The sequence below is a fragment of the Acinonyx jubatus genome, chromosome B4 (genome assembly GCF_027475565.1).
Source record: "Acinonyx jubatus isolate Ajub_Pintada_27869175 chromosome B4, VMU_Ajub_asm_v1.0, whole genome shotgun sequence".
In the NCBI taxonomy this organism is placed as follows: domain Eukaryota; kingdom Metazoa; phylum Chordata; class Mammalia; order Carnivora; family Felidae; genus Acinonyx; species Acinonyx jubatus.
Genome location: NC_069387.1, coordinates 15710109 through 15726233, shown reverse-complemented (window position 1 = coordinate 15726233; position 16125 = coordinate 15710109). Strand labels below are relative to the sequence as shown.

Below are 16125 nucleotides of genomic sequence, written 5' to 3'. Positions count from 1 at the left end.
AACACCCTTTTCTGTAAGATTTACTGAATGAGGGGCGCCTGGGTGGCTCAGTCGGTTAAGCGTCCGACTTTGGCTCAGGTCATGATCTCGCGGTCCGTGGGTTCGAGCCCCGCGTCGGGCTCTGTGCTGACAGCTCAGAGCCTGGAGCCTGCTTCAGATTCTGTGTCTCCCTCTCTTTCTGACCCTCCCCCGTTCATGCTCTGTCTCTCTCTGTCTCAAAAGTAAATAAACGTTAAAAAAAAAAATAAAAATAAATAAAAAGATTTACTGAATGAATACAGTTAGGAGTCTGAATAGGGCAGTCTTCATAAATCATGTTTAAACAACAAGACCATGGGGCAAACTGGGATGTAGAGTCACCCCAGCTGGGGGTCATCTCCCCAGCCAATCCTTTCTTCACTTGTGCGCGGCCCCCACAACAAAAGCGATGTCAATCGCAGCCAGTGTTACTCAGCACACAATGTCTGGCACTGAGGCGGGCTTTGCATGCACTACTTACTATTCCCCTTGGCAACTCAAGAGAGGTAGAGGCGAATGCCTGAACGTTACAGCAAACGCCCGCCACATCATTCCTGGAGGAGAGGGGATCATATTATAGAGGAAATCTGGGAGGTCGAGAAGTACAGGGTTTTACCCAAAGGAGTTCCCCCCAGAACACACACACTACCAACCATTACGACTCCTTTGCCTCCAGGCAATACCCTCTGTCCCCTATTAAAAAATTTTTTTTGGTAATGTTTTATTTATTTTTGAGAGAGTGCAAGTGGGGGAGGGGCAGAGAGGGAGACAGAGGATCCAAAGCGGGCTCTGCGCTGTCAGCAGTGAGCCCGATGTGGGGCTTGAACTCACAAACCATGAGATCATGACCTGAGCCGAAGTCGGACGCTCAACTGACGGAGCCACCCAGGTGCCTCCCCGCCCCCAATTTAAGTTTATTTATTTTAAGAAAGAGAGAGTGTGGACAGGGGAGGGGAAGAGAGGGAGGAAGTGAGAGAATCCCAAGCGGGCTCCGTGCTGTCAGTGCAGAGCCCCACATGGGGCTTGATCCCACAAACATGAGATCACGACCTGAGCTAAAATCAAGAGTTGGATGCTTAACTGAGTGAGCCACCCAGGTGCTCCAACCCTCTGTGTCCTGTTTTATCTCAACTCTATCCCTCTATCCATCCTCTGGGTCCTGAAGCTTCTCCCGACTGTACGATTTATTCTCACTGTTCCAGGTTTTGCAAGCTCATTACGCTTAGTTAGCATCACTTTACCTTGTGATTTGCAAGTATTAAACCCCTCAGCTAGAAGGTAGGGATTTTCCCTTATTTTCTGTCTGCAAACACCAAAGTCTTTAAAAATATCTATTGATAGAGGTGCCTGGATGGCTCAGTTGGTCAAGTATCCGACTTCAGCCCAGGTCACGATCTCGCGGTTTGTGAGTTCTAGCCTCGCATCAGGCTCTTGTGCTGACAGCTCAGACCCTGGAGCCCGCTTTGAATTCTGCGTCTCCCTCTCTCTGCCCCTTCCCAACTCACGCTCTCTCAAAAATAAACCAACATTTAAAAAGTACACTTATAGATATCATATATATATAGTTAGACACAGAAATGCAAGTGTCATTCGCTGAAACTTGATGGACCTGTCCCTTCCTGCCTCTTGCTAACAGAGATGCACCCGATGCACTGCCATTGCCATATATTCTAACTCCCATGGGGGAGTCCGAGCTTCCCATATGCTGCATTCCCCCAGAAGTTTTCATTCAGCCTAAGTCTTTGGGTTTAGAAAGTCTGTTTGCTAGAATGAAATCACACCTGGACATGGACCCTGCTCAACTCATCTTGTGAAAAGACCTGTCATTTTCGTACAAGTTATTTTATGATAGATCGTCTATTTAAGTTCAAATAATGTAATTGAAAAGAAGTGAAGTCTACCTGTAAATGACTCAGTTAAGAACTATACATACAACTCAAGCATAGATAAGTTGGATTTATCAAGTTAGCCTAGATTTTTGTGACAAATGAACCAGTAGGACTAAAAAGTATTTGACTAACACATATATCCTCGTAAACTTTGGAGAACTGTGGAGATATTATCAAATAAGTAACACAGCCAAAGAGTTTTCCAAAGATTTATTGAAGCAGAAACAAGTTGGTCAGACACTTGTTGGAAAAAAGCAGTTTTAATGGTATTCAAAAATACTTTTTAAAAAGTATCCTAGCACAAGTTTTCTTCGTAAACTAGATTATGTTTGTAAACTTTTCTCTAAATCTTTTAAGAGTGTTGGTTCTTAAGAACTAAAGGTTATTCCTATTCCAAATCTATCTTGCGCTCCTGAAAAACTGCAGAAAGGCACTTGAAAGCTGTTTCTTTAAGATATGGATTTCTTTTTTTTTTTTTTTTATTCTTGCTGGTAATATATTGCTGCACGGAGTCTGTGCAATCTTCACTCAAGGTCATCGTGATGCTGAGAAGTTTCATTGATAACCTGCAAAAAAATTCAAATTCAAATCAAATACGGTACTACATGCTAAAGATTCAGTTACCCCATTGAGCACGACAAAGAAAAATCCCTACGAAATAGGATTTATTGTGACAACAGGCAGGTCATGTTGATTATACACAAGAAGGGTCCGAGCTAGAAGGGACAGATGCGTACGTAAGCCGCTCTTCACCTACAAGCAGATTAAGTATCCGATGGAATGTTAGGGTTTAAGAAAAGAAAACTGAACTATGTTTCTGAAGGATGCTGTGATCATCCTATGCAGCAAAGTTTAAAAGCAATGAAGGCATTCTAATTGTACAGAACGTACACTTGAAGTTTATGGGCAAGGGAAGATTCCACGAAGGTTACAATAGATTTCGGCCATTTCTTTCTTGGCATAGGGAACGAACAAGAAACGAAGTGATCGTAGGGCATGTCCCTGCACTACGTCAAAGGACACAGGAGCATTGAGGAGGCAGTCAGTAGGGAAGGCCATATGTCCAGTATCAAAACATTCCTGGGATTGAGGTTCTAATGAAGGAGCTCATGAAGCGAGTCTAGAAAGTAATGGAAAGAGGCTGTGCTCCCATTTTAAATTAAGGACCATAGAAAGAAATCCTTTATTTTGGACTATAGGTAGATTGCGATCTCACCTCCACATTGAGGAACCAAATAATTAGTTGGCTGGGGGTCATGCCAGGAGAAGAGGCCTATTCTCTTTTGAGGGGTCACGGGTGAAACGGAACCCCCCCCCCCAGCCCCAATTAACCAGGTGTATAGGAGATACAGACTTAGTGATTCACAAGGCTATCAATGCCGGCCTGAGATGATGCCGATTTTGAGTGAAAGATACCAACCTGTCCATCTCTGGTTTCGACCGTCTTAATCAGAAGTGTTCTTTTTGAGTGAGTGTCAACCAGAGGAAGTGAATCCAGATTGGTTTCTGAATAAAGAAAAAAGCCCCAAATGAGGAAAAAGGACATTTGAAAAAAATAAGTAACTGGCCAAAGAATTATGACTGTGGTTCATAATTGCTCAAAGTGCCCAAAAGAATTCTAGAGACTTAATACCCGTTTGAAAGCCCAGCATCAAGATGGACTATTTCAGTTACACCCCAAAGGAAGAAGTCAATGTAGTTTAAATTTAACTGGAAGCACAGACTGTAAGCCAGTACTTGGATCTAAAAACTATGGATATTTTACAGGATTTTAATTTGTATGGCATTTCCAAGTATCATTTAACAAATGAGTGCTTTATCATGAACAGACTGGTTACAAAGCTGCTAAAATTTTTCAAAAAAGGGTAATCACATGCTTACCCCTCAGGTTCAGGGAAGAAAAGTTGGGAAGAGGCAGAGCAATCCTATAAAAAGATAAAAACAGTAAAAGTTTTGGAAAACAGCTCAAACAATAAGGCACGAATTCATTCACTTCTTGTTTTCATCAAAGGAGACAACGTATTCCTGTAGTTCATGGCGTGAGGGATTTGCTTCAAACATATTTACCTATGAGTGGCCTCATTAGTACATTTACAATCTTTTACCCCAAGTATCTTCTCCACAGGGGCATGAACTGGAGGCATCACAGAGTGGGAAAAGCGTTGGCGCTCAGAGAGTTAAGAGTTCAAATCCCAGCTCTGCCCCTGACTAACTCTAACTAGGGCAAGTTACTAAACCTCCTGACCGAAGGTTCCATATCTATAAAAAGTGGTCAGTAGCTACCTTGAAGATATGTTCCCAAGATGAAATGAGGTGAGGAATGTCAAATGAGTGACAGAATACCTAATACATGGTGGCTATTAATTCAGGCACACAAGCCCTGGTGCCTTACCTGCTCTCCTCGCCTTCCAGCAGCTTCCTGTAGGTGGCGATCTCAATGTCAAGAGCCATCTTAACATTCAGCAGGTCTTGGTATTCGCGAAGGTGACGAGCCATTTCCTCCTTCATGTTCTGAATCTCATCCTGCAGGCGGCCAATAGTGTCTTGGTAGTTAGCAGCTTCGACGGCAAAGTTCTCTTCCATTTCACGCATCTGGCGTTCCAGAGACTCGTTCTACAGGGGGGAAGAAAGGCTCAAGTATTAGAACAATAAGGCCCGTGTAAGCTCAAATCTTCAGACCTCAAAGTGCTTTTTTGAACCCGTCCTGACAACTCATGGTCTTTGGATTAAAAAATCACTTTTTCTTCATTTGAAGTTTTGTTCAGATATCGCCATTAGCTCGGTCCATGTGGATGGTGCAGACTGGTTATGTTCCCTCTTTTACGGGGGTCTGATACTCACGGTCCCTTTGAGGGCGTCCACTTCGCAGGTGAGGGACTGGACCTGTCTCCGGTACTCATTTGATTCCTGCTTCGCCTGGCGCAGGGCATCATTGTTCCGGTTGGCAGCCTCAGAGAGGTCAGCAAACTGTCAAAAAACAAATAAAAAATGTAGACCCCCCCCAAGCGACTTGGTTTCCAATCCTCTAAGATTCTACCTTCCCCAGAAAAACGGCAGATCTTAAAGATGGTGACCAAACAAATAAACGACACATAATCCAAACCACGCTCTGTATTTTTAACTTCAAATCTCCTTGTCTCTCAGAATACGTCTGCATTTCTGTTCTGAAAAGCAGAGGGGGACTGATGGAATGCCGACACTGATATGTTCAAGTACAGACGTGATCTACTGCCCTCGTTCAAGGGTGGAGGTCAAGGGCATGGTGTTGGGAGTTACTTTGATGTAGGGTTAAGAAGGAGGGGTGGAAAAGAGAAGGCGTGAGTGATGGGGAGGCTGCAGCAACAAATTAAACTTGAACAAGAAGTTCAAGAAGTTTGAAGACGTTCAAGCCAGCTTTCTGACTGGAGCTAATGGGTATGTATAGGAATCACAGACGGGTGCAAGCATTTTCAGAGCAAACGCTCTTCTTTTGTTCTAGCCACACGGACTAGCGTCCTACCTTGGACTTGTACCATTCTTCAGCCTCCTGAAGGTTCTTGGCAGCCACGCTTTCATATTGCTGGCGCACATCCCGCAGGGCAGCGGTGAGGTCAGGCTTGGAAACATCCACGTCGATTTGGACGTGCTGGTCCTGGATCTGAGCCTGTAGCTCCTGGATTTCCTGAAGAAAGAACAGACAGGAGGTCGGTTGAGCCACATCTGGGGCCAACTTCACCCACGTTCACCCACATTCGCCCACAAAAAGGGGCTCCACTTGCCTCATCATGTAGTTTCTTCAAAAAGGCAATCTCTTCCTGCAAGGATTCCACTTTGCGCTCAAGGTCAAGACGTGCCAAAGAAGCGTTGTCAACATCCTGGTTGGAAAAGAGAAGAGACGGGCATTGGGGGGCTGCTGAAGCCCAAGGCCTGTCTCATGGATTCATTTTAAATTAATCACATGAGCTTAGTCTCTTCACTGTGAAGAGATTGTTGACAGATTTTATGACTTTTGCATTAGGTCCGTAAGTCACCCAGTACTATAACATACTCTACTTTCTTTGCTTCGTTAACTAATTTGAATTGTGACCCACTGTGTTGTGTTCTAGGTGGCCGATAAGCAATTTGGATGCAGATAAATGTTAAACTGCACAGGGCAAACCGTACTTCATCGGTCATTAAAATCCACGTGACAGCAGTTTTAAGATTTCTTTTTTTATCATGTCGCGAGATAACGTGACGATCATAGGGTTGGCCAGATCTCACTTCATTTATACCTGAGAGTACGCAGAACAGAAATCTGTGCTTTGAAAGTGTCAGTGTATCCATGAGCTCTATTTTTTCTCGACTCAAACTTCTGAACCTTATCCTTAGAATTCAAAGCGAGTGTGTAGTCATCTGGCATTCAGGTTACAGGCTAGATTTATACTCCAACTCAAGACGTACCCTGGCAAAGATTCAGTTCAGGCATGTAAGGAAACGAAATGTAAATTCTGGACTGTATTTTCTCTGCTTCCTCTTGTAGCACATCCTACAAGGGTGTGTCCGTCCCTTCCGCTGAGCACGGTGTAAGTTCTGTTACTAGGTTTGTTTCAGAATGACTGCTCAAAATGCATGTAATGAAACTATGTGAAAAATTCTTGCCACTCTGGCTCTCTTCTGTTTCCACCACTTGTAACCTGCTACGTCCCAAAGATTTTATGTCCCCTCGAGGAAACGTCACGAGAATCTTTACACCTCTTATTTTGTAAGCAACTGTACTCAGTGTATGGTTTATAGCATTACAGTCTTCAAAGACACCTCTATCACCTTCATGGAAACGTGAATGAGGAATGAGGGATAACAAAAAAGAAAAAAAAAACAGGCTTCGGCAAAATTCATTTTTGCTTGTTAAGCCCTAAAAGAGATGCAAAAGATAATTTACTGCCCTCTATAAAAAAGTTCAACGGGGGACATTCTACTTCATTGAGGAGACTATGAGGGATTTTACCTAATCCCTAAACAGGAGATCTTTCATAATAATATTGTTTCATATTAACTCACTGCTCTGCAGAAAACATTATAGATATGATGATCATAAATGCTCGGTTACTAAAATGAAGCACACACTGCAGTGTTTAACTTAATCTGGTAAGTGTATTTCTGCTTCAAAATGTTATTCTAGACTATTCCTCGGAGAGCTTTTATAGCCATGCCAGTAAGTGTTCAGGGGAAGAAAACTATGCTGGCAGCTCTTCCGGCTTTTGAATTCTAATTTCAAGCTAAAAATCCTTTAAGTCTATCTAACTTTGGAGCAAAAAGTCCTTTACTGAAAATCCGTTCTTCAGCTTTAGGTTCTTGTGGAGGATGTGCTAAAGAATTTAAGAAACCAAATCAAGAAAGGCCTTTCAAAATGTGAATTATGATTGTAGCTTTAAGAATATACTTCACAAGTCTGGGCCAGAGATTAGATAACGGATGTTAGCAAATACTTGTGTCCGACCAGGACTGTGCTTACATCATTACATATTCAATAAGAATGCAGCCTGTTGCAAAGCTTCTCTGGGAACACAAAGACTCCTATTATTTCTGTCCTGAGCCACCACACTTGCCAGAATGTCTGTATCTACATTCCATAGTGAAGCCCGTAGAAACCATTAATACCTTTCAGCCCAGAGGACAGATGGCTCCTTTTCACCCTTATTAGATCACAAAATAGTTGTGCCTGGGGATAGTTCCATATAACTTTAAAGCCGCCATGGAACTTGCAGAGAAGAAAAGACACTTGCTGGCTTCCATCCAGTGAAACTAAGTTTCTTGTCCCCCTGTACATTTACATTTTAAAGTACAGGGCATAACTGTGCTTTCTGGTGGCCTTGTAAAAGTTAGCCAACTTGACTTTAGCAAACCTTTATCTACATCAAACTGTAACTGTTCAGAATCTGAATGTCAATGTGTTTCAAAAACAAAACGGAAAAAAATTTTTTTTTGAAAAAAAAACGTCGAAACAAAGTAAAAAATCAAAGACTTTCTTTATGTCCTAAGGAAAGGCTTCACCCCATTCAAGGGTTTTTATTCGGACAATTTCCGATCTGCGGTCTTTCTGCCGCTAGGGGGCTTTGCGCACAGAAGTGAAGTTTTGCGCTCTCTAGACTTGGGTTGAGTAACTTTTGAGAATTGCCCGTGGGTTGATGGGGCGGGGTCCGGTGGCTGTGCAAGTGGGAACAGAATCTACAAACCTGTCTGAAAGATTGCAGGGTGCTCTCGGCTTCCTCTCTCTGAAGCATCTCCTCCTGCAACCTGAAACAGTCGCGCATTAACCAAAAGGGAACTGGGACCCCGCCAGGGGTGGGGCGGCCACACCCAACCACCACGTCGCGGCGCCGCGAGACGAGATCCGCTGCGCCACCTCTGCGGGCAGCCGGCGACTGCGGCTTTTAGGACTGCCGCCCTCCGCAAGTTTTGGCGGGACCTCGGCCCGCAGTGTGCAAAAGCAATCACGGCCGCCACGCCAACCTGCACGGCGAACGCCCCCACCCCGCCTCCGAGGAACCTCTGCAATCCCTTTGTCTCGCTGCCTCCACACCCCTCCCCTCTTCCCTTCTCCCGCCCCATGATGGCCGCACGCCAGAAGGGGCCAGGAAACTTTCTCAAAGTTTGGGGGAGATCGCGCTCGTTGCTTTTAAGCGCCTTCGGCTACAAAGTGGTAGTTTTAAGAAATCTGTAACCTGAAGCGGGATGTTCTTGGGCAATGAGTGGGGGGGGGGGGGGGGGAGGGGAGAGGAAATGCGAACTGCAAGGTCTGGGTGCAGGGCGGGGCTGCGCCGCCGAAGCCACCGCCCCGCTCACCCGCTGTCCCCCAGACAGCCACCGCCCCAGCCACATCCCCAAGGGCGTGGCGGCTTCTCGCGGGGGCCCCGTACCCCCCTCCCTCCCTCCCGCAGCCCCGAGGTGGGCGCCGCCTTACTTCTCCCGGAGCCGCATGATGTCCTCGGCCAGGTTGTCGCGCTCCACCTCGACGCGGGCCTTGTCGTTGGTGAGCTGGTCCACCTGCCGGCGCAGCTCCCGCATCTCCTCCTCGTAGAGGTCCCCCAGGCGCGACTTGCCCTGGCCCTTGAGCTGCTCGAGCTCGGCCAGCAGGATCTTGTTCTGCTGCTCCAGGAAGCGCACCTTGTCGATGTAGTTGGCGAAGCGGTCGTTCAGCTCCTGCAGCTCCACCTTCTCGTTGGTGCGGGTGTTCTTGAACTCGGTGTTGATGGCATCGGCCAGCGAGAAGTCCACCGAGTCCTGCAGCAGACGCACACCGGGCACACTGCTCCGCAGGCGCACCGCCGAGGAGCGCGTGGCGTACGGGCCGCCCGGGGACGAGGCGTAGAGGCTGCGGCTGGTGCTGGGGCGCAACGCGCTGCCCAGGCTGTAGGTGCGGGTGGACGTGGTCACGTAGCTCCGGCTGGAGCTCGGCCGGCTCCCGGTGCCGGGGCCGCCGAACATCCTGCGGTAGGAGGACGAGGACACAGACCTGGTGGACATGGCTGAGACGGTGGCGGTGGGCTGGGCGGCTGCGGCGGCGCGGACTGGCTCGGGGAGGACAGGCGAGCGAGGGCGCGGTGGGTGTGGGCGGTGGGAGCGCTGCTGCGTCTCTGGCGCGGGGGGTCCCGGAGCGAGAGTGGCAGAGGACCGGACCGGGCCGAGGGCGCAGTTTTTATAACCCGGTTAGGAAAGAGGGTCCCCTCCCACTGCCATCCCAGCCGCGGAGAGCGCCAGCCAATGGGGACCCGACGAGATGCGGGAAGGGTGGGCGGGGGTTGGGGCGGGGGCGCCCTCGAGCCTTCCTCTCCGCCCCTCTGCAGCCCGGGACTGGGCACCTTCCCGTTACTTTTTGGGTGGGCTGGGACTTTCGGGGGCTTTCCTGATGTTGGCCTGAGCTCTGCTCCCAGTGGGTGCTGAAAAAGGCGGGGTCGCGCGGTGGTAGGGAACCCTGCCCGGGACCGGACCGGAGGGGTCCCCAGGCACTGGGCCAAAGAGGCCTGGGAGGAGGCGGGCGGGTGGGAGGGGCGCTCCGCTGCAGGCCAGTGTTCTGCTCGGGGCTGGTGGGTGGGGAGACCCGCGGGCAAAGGGGCAGGAAGAGGGGGGGATCCCGAGGCTTGGGAGGCGCGGAGAAAGGAACAAAGAACGCCTGAGATTGGAGCGGGCGTTGGGGGCGCGCACAGCCTAGGACACGGAGCTGGGGTCCCGAGCAGGCTTGGTGCACCTCCCGCTTTGGACCACGAATCTTTCCAGCCTCTTGTCGTGGGGGTTCCTTAGGTTCAGGGACCTAACGGGCTCGGTGTGGCTTTGGACGGCGCGAGCTTCGAGGCTGCGGCCGAGGAAAGCCCGAGGGGCGGGGGGTTGGGGGGGGGGGCAGAGGGGTGGGGTCGCTGAGTCACTGGCAGTGAGTCACCGGAGCCTGCTGCCCGCCGAGGTTGAGGGCTCCTAGCGGTTCGGGAAACCGTTAGACGAGATTGACTCAAGTCTCCTCGGGCCGCGCACGCCCTGTTGGTTCTAAGTTTTACCCAACTTCTAGTCGGGCCTCCTCTTTCTTGTGTGCGGTTCGCCCGCGAGGATCCTAGAGCACCCCTAAGTTGTTCAGAACTCGCGCAAGCCCGATTTTGCTCCAGATGCGCGGACTTCCCATTAGCAGGAAACTTCTTGCAGACCCCAGAGAGCTGCCAAACACCGGTCTCTGGCATCACGAACGCCCTCGGGGAAGGGTTTTCTTGCAAAGTTCCCTCCCACCCTTCCCTCTGGGCTCCCCTCAGTGCCCCCCCCCCACCCCCGTGAAACCACACCCGAGTTTTAACAAGATCTGAAAGTTCTGGGTGAAAGAGGAAACCCGGCGTCCGTCCGTAGTTTCAAAATCAAATTGAGAGATCATTGGTTTTTCTGCTATAGTGGAAGTCATTAAAGGCATAATCTGTGCCAATTATAGAATTAATTAGGTGTTGCTTTAAAGCTCCGACCTGATTAATGAAAGGCAATTATATAACTCAAATGACAGAATGTTTGGGGGAAATAGATTTATGTGTTCATTTTGGTTCAGCGAGGCAAATTGCGGGATTCTGGGGACTTGTCTGGGAAATGTCACCGGTCCTTTTGGCCTATTTTCCAAGAATTAGTGCAATTGGTCTTCCAGTGAGGGAGATAAAACTGTCTACAGAGCAAACAGAGCAAAAAACCTTCTGGTCCAGGGCACCAGGGAGTGTCGAATTCCGCCGCCCAAATCTTTCTAGGTAAAGGGCCATGGTTGCGGTATTAGTAAATGCAGAATACAGTGCTTACCCCCAAAGGGAGATGAAGGGAGGAAAGGCCCGACAGTCTTACTGTGGTTAATTAAGCAGCAATTGAAACATCATGGAATTTTGTTTTGGTTGTTGTTGTGTGTTTAGAGGACACAGTGAGTACCACATGGATTCACTGCAAAACCACCGTAAAAGTCTATAGTGGATAGTTTGGAGAAAAATGGTAAAATCCTTCCCCCTTTTTCTGGGGGGAGTGGGAGGGTGGGTGAAGGCTGTGGGTGTGGTACTGGAGGTTACCCGGCATTTAAGAAAAATAGTTTGGGACCAAATTAAGGGTTTATCCCCGCTTCTCTGTACAAGCCTCTGCTAGGTAATATTTTGTTGACCTCATTTCAGAGAGCTCTGGCAAGTGGCACAGCCAAGGTCAAGGTGCAGGACCTTTGCTGCATAGCTCCCCTGCTGTGGGTTTCCTTTATTCTTGCTCCATGAGAGCTCTTGATCCAAGCCATTGCTCAGCAAATGTCACCATTGTGAGTGCGCCTGGCATTTTTAGGATGAGAAAAAAGCCATCTCCCCAGGGGAGGAGGCGAGGGTGGGCCCTACTCCCACCTAAAATGCTGATCCCAGGGCAATGAGGTGGTGCTGCTTGCTGACTGAGTCACCATGGAAAATGAGGGCAAGGCTCTGGTGTGGTGTGGCAGGGTGCCCTGTCGGTGACCACAGCAAATTCCTCGGGGCTATGGTGACTTCCTCTGGGGTGGACTCTGGCCTTCCTCACCATTTCTAGGGTACCCCTTCTCCTTTCTAACCCGTCCGCAATCTGTATTCGCGGGCAGGACGGTGGTATGTTCTCTGGCTGTTTTAGCTCAGGCGCTATAACAAAATACCGTAGACAGTGTGGCTTAACCACACAGAAATGAACTGTGTTCATTTCTCACAGTTCTGGAGGCAGGAAGTCCGAGATCAAAGTGCCAGCAGATTCAGTGTCTGATAAGGACCTGCTTTCTCCTGTGCAGAGAGCTGCCTTCTTGCTGTGTCGTCACCTGGCGAAGCCAAGACAAACTGTGGTCTCTTCCACTTCTTCAAAGGGCACTAATCCCATAATGGGGGCTCCACCATCAACACCTCATCTAAACCTAATTACCTCCCAAAGGCTCTGTCTCCATATAGGGTTGCATTGGAGATGAGGGCACAAACTATCCATCCGTGGCATTTGGCATAGAATGCACACACACACACACACACACACACACACAGATATGCAATATCCAGTATGTCTTTCCTATTAGAAATTGCCATAGTTAGCGGTGGACTGTAGGGCGTGGAAAAGTGGAGATTACAAAAACACTTTCGTTCATGTAGAACGCGTGAGACTTAGAGAATCAACTTCATTCAGAGATACGTGTGCCTCGTGCAGTGCCTCAGCCAGTGGGCCAGTCATCCGTGTGGGCGATCCCTCTGTCTGAACCACCTTTCTCAAGGGTGACAAGTAATCCTGCTATCTCTGCACCCCGCGTTCCCAGTCACCTTTTGAAGTAAACAGTATGCAGACGTAGCTTTCTCACTTCATATGTGTTTTCTGAGGGCCACGCCAGCCTCTCTCAGCAGTGTGTTCAAATGCCAGACCGTGAAGCTGCTTCAAACATGGTGCCGGTCGTAGATAAAGAAGGACACTGCCGTAGAACTTGTAGACCAGGCGTAAACATGACCAAATCTAAAGCACTCACAGCGATTTTGGAATTTGCAAGCTGTGGTGATGTCAGTTGAGTTGGGGCGATTTGAACTGACGGACCAGCCAGCCATGTGCAGACGAGCTTAGGGCCCGTGGAGGCTTTCGGAAAGCTGGCTGGCGGGAGGCCACACCAGGAGGACAGCCACTAGCAGGATCGCCTGCATGGAATGTGAGAAGCGAGAAGGTGGATAAAGCGAGACGTGAGAAATTGCCTTCTGGCAATGCCAAGAAGGCGTGGTAACAAAGATAATAATACTCAATGTCATCAGCGCTTTAATTTTTGTGCCTGCTGGGTGATGGGAACTTTGCATGCATTTTACTTAATGCTCTCTCAGCCTCTTGCAAGGTGGGTTTGATTGTGCATTTTGCAGCTAAGGAGTCTGAGAGGCGGGCTAACAATTTGCTCATGGCCCCGTGACTAAGAGAGGAGGGAGAGAGGGGGCAAGACTTCCTCCTGGGGCCTTTCAGACTCCAAATGCACTTTTCTTTTCTCTCCGCCTTCCTCGAGGGTGAGATCTTGCTTACTATGAAGCAATTCAATTCACACATATTATTTAGGCCTTTCTGCATTCCAGGAACTGAAGAGGCAGGTTAATTATCAGATTACGCTGTGAAGTAGCAGGACTCTGAAAGAAGCTTGGCAGGTGCTGAGACTATGATGCTTTCTGTTATTCAGGGGATGGAACAGTGGTTCCTAGTAGATACGAAGGGAGTTTGGTTTTCACTCGCTCCCTAGATCGTTAATTTTGAGAGTTAAACATTTTCACCTCGATTTCTTTCCATCTTTCCGTCTCTTCAGAGCATCATATCCAAAAGCAGACACAGCTCGTCTCACACCCTGAAACCCCCCAACCCCAACAGCTTCCCCTCCTAACTTCCCAGTCCAGGGCAACACGGCACGTTACCCAGATTGGAAACCGTCATCACCATGGCCACTGCTTACTCTTAGGTCACTCGGATCCAGGGGGCGTCCTGGCTCGTTGTTTCCTGTATCCACTCCTCGGTTTTGTGGCCGTCACTCATCCGAGTCATTTTGTGTCTCACCCCTGCGATGCTGGAATTGGCTGTCCTCCCCCCAGGCTCTGCGCACCCCTCCCAACGTGTCTGTCTTCGAGCCACAACCTCTTCTTAATAACTACATTCTCAAGACTCCCTGAAGACCCAAAGTGAATCACTCATTCCTTCATTAGAATGCCCTCCATGAAGGCAGAGATTTTTCTCTCTTTGGTTCACTAGCCTATCTTCAGTGCCTAGAGAAGCCTGGAGCATTTGTTGAGTGCATGGATTAACGCATGAGCCATTCACAGAAGAGGGAAGGAAGGAAAGAAGGGAGAGACGAGGCTAATATTGTAGTGTTCTATTCAATGTTCTAGTTCTAGTATTCTATTCAATGTTCTAGTATTCTATTCAATGTTCAAGCATTGTGCCAGTTAGTGACTTTATGTGTGACTGTATTTAATCTCTACAGTGTATTATGATCCACTTTAATCTCTACAGTGTATTATCATCCACTTTCTCAAAATACATTTATTGAATATTTATCATGTGCCGGGAGCTCCACTCGACACTGAGGAAAGTGAGCAAGGCAGGTGCAATGCAGGCCCCCTTGGTTGGGATGTAGACTTGAGTTGTGTGGGCACATACGTGACCCAGAGATGCAATACTCAGGTAAAGGGACAAAGGAAGGAATTACAGTTTGTAATAAAGATGACAAAGGAAACAGAAGTCTTGCTGCAAAAGAGGTTGAGGCTTGGGGCACCTGGGTGGCTCAATAAGGTCAGCGTCTGGCCTCGGCTCAGGTCATGGTCTCACCTGAGGTTCATGAGTTCGAGTCCCGCATCAGGCTCTCTGCTGTTGGCATGGAGCCTGCTTCAGATCCTCTGTTCCTCCTCTCTCTGCCCCTGCCCCACTTGTGCTCTCCCCCCACCTCAAAAATAAATAAAACCTTTTTAAAGGAAGAGGTTGAGGCTCATAACATTCAACTGTGTCCTTGGAAAGCCATGCCCGGTGTGAACATCCATCCTTCTTTCCACTGCTCCTCCCCGGACAGCAGTTTCAGGGGGGCCCTAAGCTGCTCTCTGTTCCACGAATATACCACATTTCCCCATGCTCAGGCCTTTTCTCAGATTCCATTCAACAGACAGGTGTCCTCATTTTCTACACTTTCTGCAATGCTTGTTAGTTCAGGTCAGTAAGAAAGTGCCTGTGGCTCCAGGAAGCTCCTAGCCTTGTAAAAGGATTAGGAACCACATAAAGATCTGTAATGCAGAGTGGAATGTGGTGAGTGCTCCCATAGAGATAGGAATGAAATACTAGGGGCTTTAGGAGGAACGATCATATCCCCTTGGGGGAGACCAGAAAATATATTTAGAAAAGGTGGTATTTGAAGAATGGGTACAATTTTTATAGCTTATCGTGGTAGAGAAAGAATGTTCGAAACTGATGAACCCCACTAAGAAAAAATCGCATAGAGGGCAGGGTTTCGGGGGGGCATTGAGGGAAGACTAGAATCCCAGTATGGCCCAACTCTGGAGCTGTTGTAGGGGAGAAAGGGCATCAAAAGCTAATATGGGACCATGCGTTGGAGGATGAAATGCCAGAGAGAGAGGAGTTTATAATTAATGTGGTGGGCAGTGAGAATTCACTGCCATTTGTGCCTGGGAGAAAGGCATGCTTGTGGCTGTGCTTTAGGAAGACTGTTGTGGCATCTGGGGGATGAGTGATTTGAGGGCTGTTTGCCGTAGATCAGGTGAATGGTAAAAGGAGCCTGCCCTTGAAGGGGGAGAGGCGGGTGTCCTGTGATGGCACAGGGGGATGATTGTTCCAGACCATGAAGTTAGAGAGAAGACATGCTTGTCAAAGGGCTCAGAACTTTCTGGACAGGAACTGAGAGAATGGATGCGGTATACACAGAAGAAAAAATATGTGGTGGGAAATTAATCTCAGGTGAAAGAGAATTCACTTTTATCCTCTTACCTGGAAGTATCTTCCCTTCTGTAGTTGATGTAAAGTAAAACCCCATGGGCACCTGGGTGGCTCCGTTGGTTAAGCGTCTGACTCTTGATCTTGGCTCAGGTCGTGATCTCACGGTTCGTGAGACTGAGCCCCTTGTCAGCCTCTGTGCTGTTTGGGATTCTCTCTCTCTCCCTCTCTCTGCCCTTCCACTGCTCTCTCTCGCTCTCTCTCTCAAAATAGATAAACTTTATTTATTTTTTAAAAAAAAATTTTTAACATTTGTTTATTCCTGAGAGGC

The 16125-nt window shown here is 48.3% G+C and overlaps 1 protein-coding gene across 1 annotated transcript; it reads right to left on the bottom strand.

Moving 5' to 3' along the window:
* Nucleotides 1-2102: 2102 nt before the first annotated feature.
* On the bottom strand, nucleotides 2103-9541 carry VIM (vimentin). The gene is made up of 9 exons (XM_027073537.2): nucleotides 8830-9541; nucleotides 8102-8162; nucleotides 5666-5761; nucleotides 5407-5568; nucleotides 4749-4874; nucleotides 4300-4520; nucleotides 3789-3832; nucleotides 3328-3413; nucleotides 2103-2473 (listed from the first exon to the last, which is right to left on the bottom strand). The coding sequence occupies exons 1-9, from the start codon at nucleotides 9390-9392 to the stop codon at nucleotides 2432-2434; spliced, it is 1401 nt and encodes a 466-aa protein (XP_026929338.1). The 5' UTR covers nucleotides 9393-9541; the 3' UTR covers nucleotides 2103-2431.
* Between the last annotated feature and the right edge of the window lie 6584 nt (nucleotides 9542-16125).